This window comes from Panicum hallii, chromosome 2, assembly GCF_002211085.1.
Source record: "Panicum hallii strain FIL2 chromosome 2, PHallii_v3.1, whole genome shotgun sequence".
In the NCBI taxonomy this organism is placed as follows: Eukaryota; Viridiplantae; Streptophyta; class Magnoliopsida; order Poales; family Poaceae; genus Panicum; species Panicum hallii.
In genome coordinates, this window is record NC_038043.1 from 56,468,673 (window position 1) to 56,487,941 (window position 19,269).

General features: G+C 55.5%; 1 protein-coding gene and 1 long non-coding RNA gene across 3 annotated transcripts; both read right to left on the reverse strand.

Moving 5' to 3' along the window:
* Positions 1-3,977: 3,977 nt before the first annotated feature.
* Positions 3,978-11,138, reverse strand: LOC112879864. 2 transcript variants are annotated; one of them, XR_003226202.1, is made up of 2 exons: positions 5,540-6,204; positions 3,978-4,228 (listed from the first exon to the last, which is right to left on the reverse strand). XR_003226202.1 is itself a non-coding variant. In XM_025944280.1 (2 exons), exons 1-2 carry the CDS (start codon positions 11,002-11,004, stop codon positions 4,134-4,136), a joined length of 1,155 nt encoding a protein of 384 aa, XP_025800065.1. In that variant the 5' UTR covers positions 11,005-11,138; the 3' UTR covers positions 3,978-4,133. The 2 variants fall into 2 exon arrangements, 1 of the variants encoding a protein (XP_025800065.1); XM_025944280.1 differs by lacking the exon at positions 5,540-6,204 and adding an exon at positions 9,945-11,138.
* Positions 11,139-14,604: 3,466 nt separating this feature from the next.
* LOC112883048 lies at positions 14,605-16,831 on the reverse strand. The gene is made up of 2 exons (XR_003226751.1): positions 16,167-16,831; positions 14,605-14,855 (listed from the first exon to the last, which is right to left on the reverse strand). It is a non-coding gene; the product is annotated as an uncharacterized LOC112883048 (long non-coding RNA).
* Positions 16,832-19,269: the final 2,438 nt, after the last annotated feature.

Here is a 19,269-nt window from a genome sequence, read left to right on the forward strand (position 1 = left end):
CTCATCATGATAACGCTGGGTTACTAATTTGCAATTTTTAACTACTTTGACCACGATCGGTAGTTGGAGAGGAACTACTAGATGTGTGCCGCGTAGCGCAAAAACAGAGTCATCGTTCAAACTAAAAGGAGGAGCATGAAAATGCAGGCGTGATGATTGCTGCTGAGGAGCTAACTTTGTTTGGGATAAATTCGATCGCTCTGCTTTTCGGAAGCAGACATGGAGGATGCTCTGTGCCTGTGGTTGGTGGTGCCGCAGAGGTCAGTGCATGCTCACGGGCTCAGTGCTCAGCTGCTCGTGGGATTGTAAAGAGAGATGCCATGGATGTCGGCAGTTGTTTACTCCAGACAAGAGCATCAAGAAGAACAGCACGGCCAGCTGGGCGATCTGGGGATGCCGCTACGCTATTAGGAAAACAGTTATCGGTTGGCGTGCTCAGACGACTGACGAGGCTCAGTTGAAGCTGGCATTTTGTCGGCACTAGCAGCATCCGAGTCGAGCGAAGCCGTCACGGATCAGATCAGGAACGAGTGCTCCACCACCACCAGGGAGGCAGGGAGCGACTGGCCGGCTGGGTGTACCCTCCACTGGTGCTTTGTGCGCGGATGCCGACTCGTGACGCTCTTCTCCATTGGAGCTACTGTGTGAGCTGTGAGCGTCCATCGAGCGTCGCTCCTGTCGGGGAATTGGATTCGTGAGCTTTTCAGGCGTGGCCTGCCCGGCGGCGGCGGGGCGTATCATGGTGCGCGTGGCGTGGGGGTGCTTTTCCCAGCGCGACCAATGGAGGTCATGATGCTCGCTCAATTCAGTCAGGGGTGTCGCCGTCGCAGTGGCCACTGCCTTCAACTCGGGGGCCAGTTCACGGGCTTTCCGTAAAGATGGGCCATCGATGTCTGAGTTGAACTGGGAAACGGGCGGCAAGGGAAGCCTGACAGTGGGCTCAAACCAGCTAGTAAGTTGGGCCCAAAGGGCATCACAGTTGCTTGTCAGGCGCGGCCCGAATTGAGTTCGGCAGCCGCACCGAGAGATGATGGTTTTCAGTAAAACCCAAAAACAAACAAATGTTCCACGGAAAAAGCAGCCCACGGCAGCAGCTGCTCCCTTTTCTTTTCTTTTATTTTTCCCGACAAAACCGGGATGCATTCTGCACAGTTTCGAACGGCATCCGGATGTAAGCACGGTTTCAAATGAAAATCCCTATTTTTTAAATCAGGACAAGCTAAACTAAAGTGGGCCGCGTGGCAACTCCAAGATTTCTTTCTTTTTAAAAAATAAAAGGAATGCAAGCTATATTTGCTTTAAGTTATTGGATCGAGCCAAAAAATTAATAAAATAAATTAGAATAATATTGTACGTAATTAATTATTTAGCTGACGTATAAAACATTCCCATCCGTGGACATCGACCAAGGAACGAAGAAATCGGTAATAATCCACGTACGTTGTCGTGTCATCAGCCGGTACCCATCACGCAACGCAAGTACTCCTACTCTGATCCTATCCCAATAAATTGATTTGACGGCAGCAGGTGGTGGCGTCGTCGGGTAAACGGTCAGAAATTTGCTGGATGAGATCGCACGATCGATCACAGATGATGGGTATGGGAGCGAGGCCTCCGCACTCAAGCGCAAAGCGAAACACTCCCGATCCGGCTCCGCCGCCCGTCGTCGCGATCGATCTCCCACTCTCGCTGTCCATCCATCCATCCATCCATCCAATTCCCCGCGTCCGCTGCCGATACGCAACCCATTCAAGCGTTTGCGTGTGTATCCCGTGAGATCCACCAGGGTTTCAGCGCCGCTCTCCTCCTGGCTAATCGCGCCGTGCCCGGCCGAAAAGTTCGCCGGGCTTCTTCCTCCTCTTCTTCCGTGGCCGGCGGCGGTGTGGTCGCCGTCCGCCGCGCACGCACGCCGATCGATCAGGGCTCAGCTGTGTCAAAGGCATGCATTATATTGGAATTGGAACGGGCGTGCTTGCTTGATTGCTTGGTTAGTCGTGCGTGCTAGGTCATCTATAGTGCTATCTAGCCGTGCGTGTTAGGTCATCTTGGCGTGTTGCATATTTGCATATGCATAGTGCGGCCTCTCCTTGGAGACGCAGCTAGCATCTTCCTTCTTAAAACAACTCCTCAGGGGATTCTCTGCCCCTAATCATTAATCAACTGACAAAGCAAAGAGCCGGCGACGTAACTACTGCTGCCTGCCAAATGCTAGCAGTACGTGCATGCGTACGTCTCGCCGGCCGGCAGCCAGGACGTACGGGGACGGCTACAGCTAGTTTGTTGGGCCGTGGCCTGCGAGCTCATCGACCGCGCAACAGCCGGGCACTGCTAAGTGCTAACTGCTTTGTCAGCGATCGACGATCGATCGAGCTCGCCATCGATCTCCATGGGCGGTCGATCGATTTGGCAATTATGTTGGCAGGGGATCGGAGGGGGAAACAAACTGACCAGGAACAGCAGCAGCTAGCTAGCAGACAGGGAGGAGGCCACGTATGCAGGGGGCCATGATATATGCTTGCGTGTCATCAGGTAGAGGGATTTGGGGGGTCGCCTTCCTCTCGCGTATGCATAAGTGGCCCGACAGAGGTTGCAGGCAAGCAAAACTTCTCCTGCTAGTGCTTCCCACGCATACTGAAACGAACCGGATTCCCGTATCGAGAAATCCGACTCCCTGTATCGTCGTGATAGTCCCTGGATCAAGTGCTATCACATACAGAACTCATTTCAGGCATAATATCACAGTCATGCTCATAAAAAGGTCAATCACGGGTTTAATTATTACATAAATCCAGAGGATCTGTAGTACGGAATTTATTACAAGCCTTTCGGCTAATTCGAACAAGCAGGAAACGCATAGCGGTAGCTAGGTCTTCGGCCGTCCTCCGTCTTCGGGTTCCACCTCCACAGGCGACTTGAGCGTAGCTCGGGCCTCAGTCGTACCATCCGTCGTCGTTGGGGTCGAATTCCGGGTCGGATCCTGCATCGTACCAGGCTATCCCCAAGGAATGGGATAGGTTCACGTCACCATCCGTATGCAAGCTTTATGTGGTCTATACTACGGATATAACAGAGTTCAAGGGTAAAGCTGGGGGTTCCCTATGCATGCAATATAATGCAATATAAGAATACACATCTCCTTTCATTCCCGACTCGGGCTCTTCCGGCATTCCGGACTCCCGGTCACACACACCTTCCAACACCACCAAGTCGATGCGAGAACTCCCTCTCCTCGCATCTCAACTGCCCCCTGGCAGGACAACATTCTAGAGGGAGGTAGAAATCATGAGTAACACTATCTAATAAGAGCAACAGAGGAGTAGGGATGTCCATAACCGAGGACGCGGCTATACGTATAGTTTTCACCCTGCAGGGGTTGTACACCTGGTCCCACTCGAATCGACACTAGCCGGAGATCAGCCGACTAGTATACGATACACCGGTCTACGAAACGGAAATAGGAGCCACGGCACCATCCGGCTTTCCCGGGTCTTGGGCGCATCCCCTCGCGAGAGGTCGCCCCGGGACTGTGAAGCCTCCCATGCGTCTCGGGGAACGTGAGGTCAGCACCTCCTTCCCCTGCACCGATACTCGATCCTCCTACCGGCTTGGTACCGCGCTTGCTAAGTCCGGACCGGGCCCACCCTCATAATGGGTAAGTGGTGTGCACGCTTACAAAGTCCCACAAGTCATGGTTACTCTCACTCGGTCCTTATCTGCCGGAGCGGGCATCTTCGTCACACGCGTATCCACCACGGTGGTCCGCAACTGCACCCTTAACGGGTGCCCCAAACACCTCAATACGTAACAAAATTGTACCCGCCACAGGTACTCCGTAGGGTGTGCCAAGATACACACCCCAAGCCCTCGATCCACGATCGAGTTAGGTCGCCCACTCCCGGCTATGCCCTAATCACCAACTCCTGAAGAAAACCACTTCACGCACGCCAAGACTATCCAACCATAACCCACACATACACTTCCAAGGATTTACAAGGTATATTATATAATAAACAATCCAAGATGGGTTGTCAAGGAATATGGGTCGTAAAGAGGCCATGCAGGTTTATCTCGATATATACATACATATACACATACAGCAATAGCATGTCTACAAGCAAATGTCTAATAGGAGTTCAATTCGTAGATGGGCGTGAACCTGGCGTCTCCTCGAAGTCCTCCTGAGTCTCCGGGTAGTCCTGGTCGTCGGTCAGCTCCTCGCGGACGGGTCCTATTCGTAAATACGAGTAAGAGTAGGGTCCAAAGTGCAAAAGTGCACAAAAGGTTGCAAATAAGATCCAAATCATCACAAAACCTACTCTAACAGGTAGCTCATGTTTTTAGAAGAATTATGAAACTGGTTTCATAATTTTCGGAGGTCCGGATAATTTATTATGAATTTTCTACGGAAAAACCTATTTCTGAAATTAATAAAGGATTTTCAGAAAAGAAAACCAGAAAAACAGGGACACGTGGCAGCACCTGGATGTGCCACGTGGCATGCTGACGTCAGCATGACGTCAGCATGACGTCAGCAGAGGGGTCCCGGAAAGATGACGTCAGCAGTGGGCCCTGCTGACGTCAGCGTTGACCGGTCAACGTTGACCGGTCAACGGTCAACGGTCAGGGCTAGGTCAGCGGTCAAGGGGCCCCACCGGTCAGCCTCAGCCCGAGGCTGACAGACGGGCCCCACGGTTCAGGCCGGGGGTGGTAAAACGGAAAAGGGTTCGGTTTTTAAATGGGCCGAAAGGTAGTGGGCCGGCTCGAGGCCCGGCTAAGTGCGTGGTGCGGCTCGGGGTTCAGCTCGGCCTGCGGCTCAGCAGGCCGGCTCGGCAGGTGGGCTACGCGAGCGCTAAGCTCGGCTCGGCTCGTCTTGGCTCGGCTCCCTCCGCGGGCTGGCTTCCTCCCTTCGTGGGCTGGGCCTTCTCTTCCCCTCCTCCTCCTCTCTTCTGGCTGGGCCGGCGCTTCATCTTCCGCTCCTCGCGGGCCGGCGGCGTCGCGTCCTTCTCCTCTCTGACAAGGCGGGCCCAGGCGTCGGCGACGGTGGGGATCCGGTGTGGCGGGGCTCGGGTCCGGTGTGGCAGACGCGTGTGTGTGTGCGCGTGTGTGCGTGTGAGAGGGCGCCCGAGAGGTGCTCGGGGAAAAGTCCCAAAGGCCGTGTCGCGACGCGAACGCGACGTCGCGTTCACGTCGCGGGTGGACGCGCACGGCGGAGCCGTGGCGCGGGCGGTCGCGGAGCGGGGCAGCAGCACGGCTCGGGCTCGGTCGGGGTGTGCTCACGCGCGCGCGGTGCCTGGCTGCCCAGGACCGCGGCGCGGCCGTGCCGTGCGCGGGGCACCGGCGCTCCGGGCCCGCAGCACGACGGCGGCGGCGGAAAGGCGACGGCGGTTGCGGGAGAAGAAGCGGCGCGACGGGCTCCTGCAGGGAAAAGCGGCACGGCGGCCGGAGGGACGGGAATTCCTACGGCCTCTACAGAGGGTTCCTCGGCTTAGCCGGCAGCAGTGGGGGAAGGAAAAGGGGATACGGCGGCCGAGGTGCTCACCGGAGGGGCCGAGGAAGGGGGAACTTGGGGCTGCGGTGAGGCGACGCAGGCGGGTCGGTGCCGTGCGGGGTGCGCTGCAACGTCGACGTAGACGATCGGGGGCGCCGGCTCGGTGAAGCTCCGGCGTGGGACGGCGTCTTCCTCCTCGAGCAGCTCCGGGCGGCGGCGGTGTAGTCGTCCACGGCTCCTCCTCGCGCAGCACTTCTCCTCCTCCCTCTGCTCCTCTCTCTTCTCCTCGGGCTACGGCGGCGGTGGAAGAGGGCAAGGCTCGGGCGGCTAGGGTTTTTGGGGTGGCGGCCGAGGCTTCTTATGGGGCGGTCTAGGGTTTGTGGCGCGGGCTCGGGCGCCGAGGGCGGTGATGCCCGGCGTCCGTGCCACGGCCACGCGGCGGCCATCGAGCGGCTGTAGCGGGGGCTAGGGCTCGGCAGCGCGGGCGGCCGAGGCGGGGGAAAGGTGGAGCGCGCGCGGGCGGTCGCAGCGGCTGTCGCGGAGCGGGGACAGGGAGGCGCGCGGCTGTCGGGTGACGCAAGGGGAGCGGGGCCGCGGCCGGGGAAGAAAGGGGAAAAGGGAGAGGCAGGCGGTTACGGCGCCTTGTCGCGGAGCGGCGGCGAACGGCGACGCGGGCGAGCGGGAGAGGACCGGGGGCGTGGGCGTCGGGAGGAAGGGGAAAGCTGGCAAGCGGGACCCGCTTGTCAGCTGCCCCGGGTGAAAGGAGACGGGGCGTCGCGGGGGTTCGCGAGGCTGGACTGGGCCGGGGTGTTGGGCCGGCTCGCGTGGGAAAGAAGAGAGGAAAGAAGGGAGGAGCGGCTGGGCTTGGTTGCGCGGGCTGGTGGACAGGCGGCCCACTAGGGTGTGAGGGGTTAGCAAATCGATTTGAATTTGAATGGCACTTTCAAATTCAAATCTCACTCGAAAGAATCAAACAAATTTGAAAATCCAGTTCAAGTAAAATGTAATAACCATCCAAATCATGTTTACACACGAAAGTTTTTGAAATCCACGAATTTTGTTAAGTAATTCCCATAAGTTTTTAACACGGAATGTTACAGACTCCCCCCCTCACAAGAATCTCGTCCCCGAGATTAAAGGTTTACCTGGTCCTCGAAAAGGTGTGGGTATTTCTCTTTCAAATCGGACTCCTTCTCCCAAGTGGCTTCCCGTTCAGTGTGATTACTCCAGAGAACCTTACAATAAGGAATGGAGGTCCTTCTAGTCTCCTTATCTGCCCGGGCTAGAATCTTCACGGGGTACTCAACATACTCGAGCGTTTCTTGCAAGTCCACTGCTTCTGGGGGTATTGTCTCATCCGGTACTCGTAAGCATTTGCGTAGCTGGGATACGTGAAAAACCGGGTGTACTCCAGCAAGCTCTTCTGGTAGCTCCAGTTTGTACGCTAACCCTCCGATCCTTTGGATGATCGGATACGGTCCAACGAACCTCGGGGCTAGCTTCCCGTTGACGTGAAACCTCTTGGTGCCTCGGAGTGGTGACACCTTCAGGTATACATGGTCTCCGACCTCGAACGAGAGGTCTCTCCTCCTCTTATCGGCGTAGCTCTTCTGTCTGCTCTGCGCTATCTTCAGGTTCTCCCTGATCTTGGCGACATTCTCTTCGGCCTCTAATATAGAGTCGGGACCAAAATACGATCTCTCTCCGGTTTCTGACCACATCAGCGGGGTTCTGCATTTTCTGCCGTAAAGTGCCTCGAAAGGTGACATTCGCAAACTGGCCTGATGGCTGTTGTTGTACGTGAACTCAGCATAAGACAAACTCTTCTCCCAATCACTGCCGTAGGCTAGCACACATGCTCTAAGCAAGTCCTCGAGTATCTGGTTCACTCTCTCGGTCTGCCCGTCGGTTTGGGGATGAAAGGCGGTGCTGTAATCTAGCTGGGTCCCTAGGGACTTGTGCAAACTCTGCCAGAACTTTGCGGTGAACTGAGGGCCTCGATCTGATACTATGCTTCGTGGTGCTCCGTGGAGTTTCAGAATGTTCTCTATGTACAACTCGGATAGCCGGCTCACGGGGTACGTGGTCTTGACGGGGATGAAATGCGCCACTTTGGTTAGGCGATCGACGATTACCCAAATGGAGTCATTGCCCTTCAGAGTCCGGGGTAACCCTGTTATGAAGTCCATGCAAATGTCGTCCCACTTCCATACGGGAATGTCAAGTGGTTTCAGCAGACCGGCAGGGCGCTGGTGCTCTGCCTTGATTCTTCTACAAATATCGCATTTAGCCACGAACTCGGCTATGTCCGTTCTCATGTCATTCCACCAGAAACGGTTCCTTAGGTCTTGGTACATCTTTGTACATCCCGGGTGTATGGTGTACTTGGAGTTATGCGCTTCATCCAGAATCTCGGCACGGATCCCTTGATCCTGAGGTACACATATGCGATCTTTCAGCCATATGGTCCCTTGGTCGTCGACCCGGTAGTCGGTCGCTTTCCCGTCTCGCATTGCTCGCTTGAGCTTCTGAAGTTCCGGGCATCGTCGCTGTGCTTGCCTGATTCGATCTTCCAGATCGTACTTGACTGACATTGTGTTCAGGTGCCCTTGTTCTACTATTTCCAGCTTCAGTCTCTCGAGTTCATCGCACAGAGTAGGCTGTTCCTCTCGAACTAGCAGATTGCTGCAATAGTGTTTCCTACTCAAGGCGTCCGCTACGACGTTAGCTTTGCCGGGGTGATACTGGATGTTTAGGTCGTAGTCCTTGATCAGTTCTAACCATCTCCTCTGTCTCATATTCAGCTCTGCCTGAGTAAAGAAATACTTTAGGCTCTTGTGGTCGGTATAGATATCGCACTTGTTGCCAATGAGGTAGTGCCTCCAAATCTTCAAGGCGTGTACTACAGCTGCGAGTTCAAGGTCGTGGGTAGGGTAGTTTTCTTCGTGTTTCCGCAACTGTCGGGAGGCATACGCCACAACTTTGCCATCTTGCATCAGCACACAACCCAGGCCTTGACGAGAAGCGTCACAATAGACGACGAAGCCCTTACGGATGTCCGGAAGGGTGAGGACTGGAGTGGTAGTAAGTCGGGACTTGAGCTCTTGGAAGCTAGCTTCGCACTTGGATGACCATACGAACGGTACGTTGTTCTTGAGTAGCTCGGTCATAGGCTTGGCAATCTTGGAAAAGTTCTCGATGAATCGTCGGTAGTAACCTGCCAAACCCAGGAAGCTTCGAATGTCGGTAACGCTCTTCGGCTGTTGCCACTCGGACACTGCTTCGATCTTCTCGGGATCTACGGCAACCCCTTCGGCAGTCAACACGTGGCCTAGGAAGGCAACCTTCTCTAGCCAAAACTCGCACTTGCTGAACTTAGCATACAGCTGGTTCTGTCTTAACCTCTCGAGTACTACCCTCAGATGCTCAGCGTGTTCTTCGGCTGTCTCGGAGTAGATCAAGATGTCGTCGATGAAGACTACGACGAACTTGTCCAGTTCTTCCATGAACACCTTGTCCATCATATTCATGAAGTAGGCGGGTGCGTTGGTCAGTCCGAAAGATACTACAGTGAACTCGTACTGGCCGTATCTGGTCACGAATGCTGTCTTTGGGATATCGTTCTCCCGGATTTTCATCTGATGGTATCCGGATCTCAGATCGATCTTGCTGAAGAATTTGGCCTTTCTCAACTGGTCAAGCAGATCATCGATTCTGGGTAACGGGTACTTGTTCTTGATGGTCACGGCGTTCAGCGATCGGTAGTCGATGCATAGCCTCATGGTTCCGTCCTTCTTTCTTACGAACAACACGGGTGATCCCCATGGCGATGCACTAGGCCTGATATACTGTTTATCCAGCAGATCCTTCAACTGATTCTTCAACTCGGTGAGTTCTTCCGCGGACATGCGGTAGGGTCGCTTCGCGATCGGTGCCGTCCCTGGCACAAGGTCAATCACGAACTCGACATCCCTGTCCGGTGGTAGTCCCGGTAGCTCCTCGGGAAACACATCAGGATACTCGCAAATTACTGGCACATCTTCAAGTGTCCTCTTCTCCAGGCTGTTCAGATTGTACACCTGAGGTACATCTCGGGACTTCAACGGTTCCACTTCGACCTTCTTCCCACTGGGGTGCTCCAGGGTCACCAACCTGGGCGAGCAAGATATGACACCCTTATGTGCTGTCAACCAATCCATTCCCAAAATAACATCTATCCCTTCTGACGGCAGTACTGTCAGATCGGCTGTGAACGGCAGTCCCTGAATCATGATCTTCACTCCTTTACATGCTAGTGTGCACCTATGATCCCCCAGCGGGGAGCTAGTGATGATAGGGTGGCTTCTCGGGGTCATCGGTAGGGATTTTTGTGCAACACACTTTGAAGAGATGTAGGAGCAAGTGGCTCCAGAGTCAAACAACACCAAGGCCTTAGAGCCGTTGATAAGATACTCACCTGTCACGACGTCGGGGGCATCCCGGGCTTCCTCCTCAGTTAGGTGAGTGAGGCGGCCACGGTCTGCAGAGCGCGGAGCTTGAGCGGGCCTGCCGGTGGAGCCAGGCGCGCGAGCTGGAGTCGGGGTCTTCTTCTCGGGGCACTCATAGGACTTGTGGCCCGGTTTGTTGCAGGTGAAGCAAACAAACGGCGTCGAGCCACTGTTGGTCCTCTGTGCCGGCTGCTGGCGGTGGTAGTTGCCTCCTCCCTGGTTCTGTCCTCCGTGGGTCCTGTTGCCGGAGTAGTGGTTGCCTCCTCCACTGAAGTTCCTGCCCGGCTGACTGGAGCCGGATCGGAAACCGCTCCTCGGTGGTAGAGGTGGCGCGTTCCGAGTCTTCTGGAAGGGTCGGTCTCGAACCTGGTGGTCGGTCTGGCGCTTCTTGCTGCGCTGACGGTCTTCCCATCCTAGTCTCTCCCTCTCCACAGCAATGGCACGGTTGACCAAGCTGCGAAGGGATGGGTACTCGCATCCCGTCACGATCTGACGGATGCCGTGATGTAGTCCTCGAAGGAACCAGAACTGCTTCTTCTCCTCGGTGTTGGTGTCATCTGCAGCGTACCTCATCATCTTGGTGAAGTGACGCTCGTACTCCTCCACCCTCATCGTACCCTGGGTCATGGTACGAAACTCCTGAGCCTTCTGGATCATCACTTGCCGGGGCACGTGCTGCTCACGGAATGCCCTGGCAAACTCCTCCCACGAGATGTGTGCTGGGTCATGGTGGGAGTCGCAGTAGCTGTCCCACCACGACTTGGCGGTACCCTCAAGCTGGTGGACGGCGAGCGCGACGCACTCCTCGTCGGTGCAGTTGGTGAGGTCCAACTTGGTCTCGATCACCCTTAGCCAGTCATCGGCTTCCAAGGGGTCCTCGGCGTAGCTGAAAGTCGGGGCCTTCAGGCGGATGAACCTCTCGATCTTGCGCTGGAGGTCCTCTTCGGGCGGGCCATGGCGGTTGGCCCCATGGTTCCTCTGGTCGACTGACTCGGCCAGACGCTGTAGTAGCTGCGTCTGCCTGTCCATGATCTCTGCGAGTGTCGGCGGTGGTGGCGGTGGCTGCTGTGCTGGCTCAGCGTCGATTTCCTCATCGACCTCCTCCTCGTCGGCTTCGTCTCCACGGCGTGCCTCCCCAAAGGCGCGGGGTGCGGCACCCGGGGCAGGTCCTCTGCCTCTTCCACGCCCTGCTGCCGGGGCACGTGCTGGGGCAGCACGTCCGCGCCCACGGCCAAACGGGCGACCTCGTCCGCGTGCCTCAGCTGCGGCTTCCTCCTGGGCGGCTTGCTCGAAACGAGCCATCAAGCGATCAGATCTCCGGATCGACATTTCCTGTATAGAGTGAAGGGGGAAGTTCTCATGCGTAAACGCCGGCACTCACCACCCAAAATAAAAGGATACACACATAGGCAAACATGCCAATTACCCAAGAAAAATGCAAAAATAAAGACGATAATGTTTTAAAATGAAAATAATGATCGAACAAAATAATACGAGAATGAAGAGTCATAACATCCATAGACATCAATCAGGCAGTACAAGGAATCACCGGTGTTATCTCGAGGTCAACACAAAAGCCTTCAAGATAACACCCCCAACTCACACTCTAAGAATACATCGTGAATGTTTACAAAAGATTGGTGACTCCTATCGTGTCTACCTAGACTCGTGACATCATAGGACGCTAGCCGGAAACATGTCATCGGCTCAAAACACGACTCATGAGAACCTCTCGCCGGAATGGACCATCGGCGGCTACCTACCTACACCTACTCCTACCTAAGACACCAACTCACGCCCTAGTAGAAGGTGACGCGTGGCTTCTTGTAGGACAACACGCGCTTGTATGCTTCTGGGTAGTCCTCCGGGAAGATGGCGTCGATGGCGGCGACGGCCTCCACCACCTCCTCGGTCTCGATCGCGGGCGGCATCTCCTCGTGGGGGCACAGGTGTAGGCGAAGCTCCGTGGGGATGAGCTTGAAGTCCTCCTTCCTCACCAGGGGCTGACTCTCCTCGGGTAGCTGATTCCTCAGCTCGTGGATCTCGTCGACGCGGATGGAGTCGGATATCTCCCACGTCTGCAAGGCGCGTGCGGCCTTGTCGCGGAGGTACACGGCGGTGCGGGTCAGCAAAGCGATGTTCTTCTTGTTCCTTTCCAGCCGGGTCTCCAGCTCCTTCACCCGGTCCTCGGTCTTGGCCTCGAAGTAGCCGTGTAGAGTCATGAAGTCCTGCTGGTCGTCCACCTGAGTCTGCAGCTGGCGGCACTCGGCCTCACTGTCGGTGGCTCGGTCCTTGAGCTTGCTGATGGTGTCGAGGTAGTCCTTCTCCTTGAGCTTCCACTCGGCCTTCTCCTCCCGGAGCTTCTGGAGCTCGGTCTCGGCCTGGAGTAGCTTGGCTTCGGCGGCCGTCCTCAGCTGGGTCTCTGTCTGACGCATCATTTGCGCCTCCATGTAGTTCCTTTGGTTGCGACGGGCCTCTCTCTGAGCCGTGGTGTAGAGCTGGTTCCACCCCTGAATCTCGTGCTGCAGGACGTGGATGTGCCTCACACTGTCGTAGAAACCCAGGTGTAGCTGATCGCTCTCCGAGGAGAGGTTCACAGCTAGGTGGTCCAGGTCGTAGAGGTAAGAGCCGGTGGTGTGGATCATGGGCTGGTCCCCTCCGGTCTCCTGAACCGGGGCAGAGTACATCTCCAGGTAGACGGCCTCGGGATCCTCATTGGGTAGGACGGACCGAGGTAGCAGGCGGAAGGAAGAGTTGGCGAACTTGGTCTGCCAGAACTGGGCGAGCAGCTCCATCGTCATCTTCCGAGCGGCTGACTGGACAGCGGTCTCGGTGAGTACGCCGAAGCTGTGGATCATCTTGCCCTCGAAGGCGGGCACTGCAGGGTCGGGCAAGACGACGAGCGTGGCCATCTTGGAGTAGTATGGGGGAGCAGTGGTCGACTTCAGGGATAGCTTGATGTAGGATAGGTCGATGCCGATGTGCTCCACCACACGCTCGAACCACCTGAAGACGCCTCGCTGGTGGTACTCCTCGTACAGCGCGAGGTCGTGGGTCACGTTCTCCATCGTAGTTGCCATCGCGGTTGCTACCCTGCGTAGGAACGCGAGAATTGAGTCAGCGTAGGTAAGAGAGTAACTCAAGAGTGGAGGAGACTGAGTCAAGGTATCGGCGGGGAATAGTCCAAGGTATTATAATAAGTGGATGGAACCGTATAGATTTCCCTAGATCTACCGACCATGTCTAAGGCTCGTGCTACGGTCAAGCATGGCTCTGATACCAACTGAAACGAACCGGATTCCCGTATCGAGAAATCCGACTCCCTGTATCGTCGTGATAGTCCCTGGATCAAGTGCTATCACATACAGAACTCATTTCAGGCATAATATCACAGTCATGCTCATAAAAAGGTCAATCACGGGTTTAATTATTACATAAATCCAGAGGATCTGTAGTACGGAATTTATTACAAGCCTTTCGGCTAATTCGAACAAGCAGGAAACGCATAGCGGTAGCTAGGTCTTCGGCCGTCCTCCGTCTTCGGGTTCCACCTCCACAGGCGACTTGAGCGTAGCTCGGGCCTCAGTCGTACCATCCGTCGTCGTTGGGGTCGAATTCCGGGTCGGATCCTGCATCGTACCAGGCTATCCCCAAGGAATGGGATAGGTTCACGTCACCATCCGTATGCAAGCTTTATGTGGTCTATACTACGGATATAACAGAGTTCAAGGGTAAAGCTGGGGGTTCCCTATGCATGCAATATAATGCAATATAAGAATACACATCTCCTTTCATTCCCGACTCGGGCTCTTCCGGCATTCCGGACTCCCGGTCACACACACCTTCCAACACCACCAAGTCGATGCGAGAACTCCCTCTCCTCGCATCTCAACTGCCCCCTGGCAGGACAACATTCTAGAGGGAGGTAGAAATCATGAGTAACACTATCTAATAAGAGCAACAGAGGAGTAGGGATGTCCATAACCGAGGACGCGGCTATACGTATAGTTTTCACCCTGCAGGGGTTGTACACCTGGTCCCACTCGAATCGACACTAGCCGGAGATCAGCCGACTAGTATACGATACACCGGTCTACGAAACGGAAATAGGAGCCACGGCACCATCCGGCTTTCCCGGGTCTTGGGCGCATCCCCTCGCGAGAGGTCGCCCCGGGACTGTGAAGCCTCCCATGCGTCTCGGGGAACGTGAGGTCAGCACCTCCTTCCCCTGCACCGATACTCGATCCTCCTACCGGCTTGGTACCGCGCTTGCTAAGTCCGGACCGGGCCCACCCTCATAATGGGTAAGTGGTGTGCACGCTTACAAAGTCCCACAAGTCATGGTTACTCTCACTCGGTCCTTATCTGCCGGAGCGGGCATCTTCGTCACACGCGTATCCACCACGGTGGTCCGCAACTGCACCCTTAACGGGTGCCCCAAACACCTCAATACGTAACAAAATTGTACCCGCCACAGGTACTCCGTAGGGTGTGCCAAGATACACACCCCAAGCCCTCGATCCACGATCGAGTTAGGTCGCCCACTCCCGGCTATGCCCTAATCACCAACTCCTGAAGAAAACCACTTCACGCACGCCAAGACTATCCAACCATAACCCACACATACACTTCCAAGGATTTACAAGGTATATTATATAATAAACAATCCAAGATGGGTTGTCAAGGAATATGGGTCGTAAAGAGGCCATGCAGGTTTATCTCGATATATACATACATATACACATACAGCAATAGCATGTCTACAAGCAAATGTCTAATAGGAGTTCAATTCGTAGATGGGCGTGAACCTGGCGTCTCCTCGAAGTCCTCCTGAGTCTCCGGGTAGTCCTGGTCGTCGGTCAGCTCCTCGCGGACGGGTCCTATTCGTAAATACGAGTAAGAGTAGGGTCCAAAGTGCAAAAGTGCACAAAAGGTTGCAAATAAGATCCAAATCATCACAAAACCTACTCTAACAGGTAGCTCATGTTTTTAGAAGAATTATGAAACTGGTTTCATAATTTTCGGAGGTCCGGATAATTTATTATGAATTTTCTACGGAAAAACCTATTTCTGAAATTAATAAAGGATTTTCAGAAAAGAAAACCAGAAAAACAGGGACACGTGGCAGCACCTGGATGTGCCACGTGGCATGCTGACGTCAGCATGACGTCAGCATGACGTCAGCAGAGGGGTCCCGGAAAGATGACGTCAGCAGTGGGCCCTGCTGACGTCAGCGTTGACCGGTCAACGTTGACCGGTCAACGGTCAACGGTCAGGGCTAGGTCAGCGGTCAAGGGGCCCCACCGGTCAGCCTCAGCCCGAGGCTGACAGACGGGCCCCACGGTTCAGGCCGGGGGTGGTAAAACGGAAAAGGGTTCGGTTTTTAAATGGGCCGAAAGGTAGTGGGCCGGCTCGAGGCCCGGCTAAGTGCGTGGTGCGGCTCGGGGTTCAGCTCGGCCTGCGGCTCAGCAGGCCGGCTCGGCAGGTGGGCTACGCGAGCGCTAAGCTCGGCTCGGCTCGTCTTGGCTCGGCTCCCTCCGCGGGCTGGCTTCCTCCCTTCGTGGGCTGGGCCTTCTCTTCCCCTCCTCCTCCTCTCTTCTGGCTGGGCCGGCGCTTCATCTTCCGCTCCTCGCGGGCCGGCGGCGTCGCGTCCTTCTCCTCTCTGACAAGGCGGGCCCAGGCGTCGGCGACGGTGGGGATCCGGTGTGGCGGGGCTCGGGTCCGGTGTGGCAGACGCGTGTGTGTGTGCGCGTGTGTGCGTGTGAGAGGGCGCCCGAGAGGTGCTCGGGGAAAAGTCCCAAAGGCCGTGTCGCGACGCGAACGCGACGTCGCGTTCACGTCGCGGGTGGACGCGCACGGCGGAGCCGTGGCGCGGGCGGTCGCGGAGCGGGGCAGCAGCACGGCTCGGGCTCGGTCGGGGTGTGCTCACGCGCGCGCGGTGCCTGGCTGCCCAGGACCGCGGCGCGGCCGTGCCGTGCGCGGGGCACCGGCGCTCCGGGCCCGCAGCACGACGGCGGCGGCGGAAAGGCGACGGCGGTTGCGGGAGAAGAAGCGGCGCGACGGGCTCCTGCAGGGAAAAGCGGCACGGCGGCCGGAGGGACGGGAATTCCTACGGCCTCTACAGAGGGTTCCTCGGCTTAGCCGGCAGCAGTGGGGGAAGGAAAAGGGGATACGGCGGCCGAGGTGCTCACCGGAGGGGCCGAGGAAGGGGGAACTTGGGGCTGCGGTGAGGCGACGCAGGCGGGTCGGTGCCGTGCGGGGTGCGCTGCAACGTCGACGTAGACGATCGGGGGCGCCGGCTCGGTGAAGCTCCGGCGTGGGACGGCGTCTTCCTCCTCGAGCAGCTCCGGGCGGCGGCGGTGTAGTCGTCCACGGCTCCTCCTCGCGCAGCACTTCTCCTCCTCCCTCTGCTCCTCTCTCTTCTCCTCGGGCTACGGCGGCGGTGGAAGAGGGCAAGGCTCGGGCGGCTAGGGTTTTTGGGGTGGCGGCCGAGGCTTCTTATGGGGCGGTCTAGGGTTTGTGGCGCGGGCTCGGGCGCCGAGGGCGGTGATGCCCGGCGTCCGTGCCACGGCCACGCGGCGGCCATCGAGCGGCTGTAGCGGGGGCTAGGGCTCGGCAGCGCGGGCGGCCGAGGCGGGGGAAAGGTGGAGCGCGCGCGGGCGGTCGCAGCGGCTGTCGCGGAGCGGGGACAGGGAGGCGCGCGGCTGTCGGGTGACGCAAGGGGAGCGGGGCCGCGGCCGGGGAAGAAAGGGGAAAAGGGAGAGGCAGGCGGTTACGGCGCCTTGTCGCGGAGCGGCGGCGAACGGCGACGCGGGCGAGCGGGAGAGGACCGGGGGCGTGGGCGTCGGGAGGAAGGGGAAAGCTGGCAAGCGGGACCCGCTTGTCAGCTGCCCCGGGTGAAAGGAGACGGGGCGTCGCGGGGGTTCGCGAGGCTGGACTGGGCCGGGGTGTTGGGCCGGCTCGCGTGGGAAAGAAGAGAGGAAAGAAGGGAGGAGCGGCTGGGCTTGGTTGCGCGGGCTGGTGGACAGGCGGCCCACTAGGGTGTGAGGGGTTAGCAAATCGATTTGAATTTGAATGGCACTTTCAAATTCAAATCTCACTCGAAAGAATCAAACAAATTTGAAAATCCAGTTCAAGTAAAATGTAATAACCATCCAAATCATGTTTACACACGAAAGTTTTTGAAATCCACGAATTTTGTTAAGTAATTCCCATAAGTTTTTAACACGGAATGTTACACATACAGCCTCGCCGACGACGCCCGGCCCTTCTCATGCTTCGATTCTGCTAATATGATTTCGGACGACGGGGACGGCGGACCCTGCTGCGCCTGCAGCTTTCTCATCTAAGCTAACACCACCTGCTGCGCGCATGGCCATACCCATCTCTCTCTCCCCCCTACAGCTAGCCCATCGTCTCCCTCCAGCTCCCAAGCTGATTACTGGTTGCCTGCTACAACACTCCACACCACCGCCATCTCTCTCTCTCCGCTCCTGGTGTATAAATAGGGAGGGCTAGCTCCTCCTCCTCCTCCTCCTCCTCGATCAGCACTTCTCACCATTCCATCGAGGTCGAGAGGATGAGATCAGTGAGAGAGACCGCGCTGGAGAAGCAGGGCACGTGCATGCATACGCTCTCCTCTTCCTCTCCATGACCGGAGAAGCTAGTATATTGCACGTGTTCTCCTTCTCCATCAAGGTCCTTCTCACTTTGCTATGGAATCGCGGTACGGTGAACCCCTCGCCATCCGCAACCAAAGGTATGCCCGAAACCAGTTGATGTTCATGCTCATGTTCTGTCCAATGAAGATGACACTCTGCACTGTCCATGCTTCGCGGAATTGTTAATTGATTCCCCTTAGCTTCATGCTTCACGTAAGCTGCGAGAAGAAACTCTGCCATCATTTGTCTCCTCGTAGCTTCATGAAGCGCCAAAGAGTGTTCTTACTTTCTTAATAAGCTATTTGCCCCCTCACAATGCATATACTATTGTTTGACAGAACAATGCAGCTTCTTCTTGTCTGCAGTATATATAAAATCACAAGTGTCCTTTTCGCCTTTTTTTTATTGTACGACTATATATGATGCAGTGGTACAAAAATCTGAAACCCTTGCTTGTTGAATTCTTGTCCTTGACCCTGTCAGACTCGAGTTTAACTGTACTCCAAATGGGGAATGTTGCTATCAGAACTGAATTAATAAACGAATTCCCGAAAAAGAAATTACAAAAGAATGCACGTGACGAGCAAGTGCGCGCCCAAAAGGATTACATCATCGCGGCCAAAGTAAAAAATGAGGGTTCCGCAATGCTTTTTACCCTAGTTTATTTCAAGTAGACGATTGGTAACTGCATGATGGATGGGTGCGTCAGTTACAAGCATTCAGTGGCGGTCATTATCTGCCGGATCGTGGCGTGGCCTAACGTGATTTATTCGTTGTGCCAATTACTTTCACTCGATCTCCAATTAATGGTCCACGTTCTAATGCGATCTTTGCGAATTTATCATCAGCTACGCAAAAACCACACCTTCCATATGCATGCAGCATTACATTGCAGACTTTTTTACCCGCGAAGTTGTACGGGTGATCTTCGTGTTGGTATTTTCTTTTCATCAGGGAAGAGATTATATTAGATCAGTCATCAGAGGAGGGTTAGAATCAAGTGCCACGCCGAAGCTAAGCAACGGTCACATTTCTATTTCTTTTCGGCAATTACTCTTTCGTTGATTTATTCCTGTTGCCCAGAAAGAGAGAGACCGGTGAAACTATAAAAAGAATTGCTACAGAGTATCAGTAGTAATTCAGTATGTATATATATAGCCGTAGCTTGTTCAGGAATAACCTTCTAAGAAATTGTATAAACCATTTGTGTTGTTGACCCTCTTTGTTCCACTCATGTATTTCCTACTGGTTGATGATGCATCATCAATGGACTTTTGACATGAGCTAAAGGTATTCGGTCCTTGGACATCAAGTCATCTGCTGACACCTGTTTAACAAATGACCGTGCAGGAAATTGTATAGTAACGCCTTAACCCGTGGCAACTAATTCGTTCTACCCATTTATTTTTGTTGTGACTTGTTGTCTTTAGTGGTGTACTGGTGTATGTATTCCCATCTATGTATGGGCTTTTCGAATGAGTCTAGGGACATTGGGAACCAAGTGGTACGGTGTCTTCACAAGTAACTTTGTGGAAGTTGCGATGCCCATTCACAAATCACAACCAACTTTGAGTAATCTTTTCTGCTGGTTGGCGACGAGTCATGGGCTTTTGGGACGAGGCTAGGGACGTGT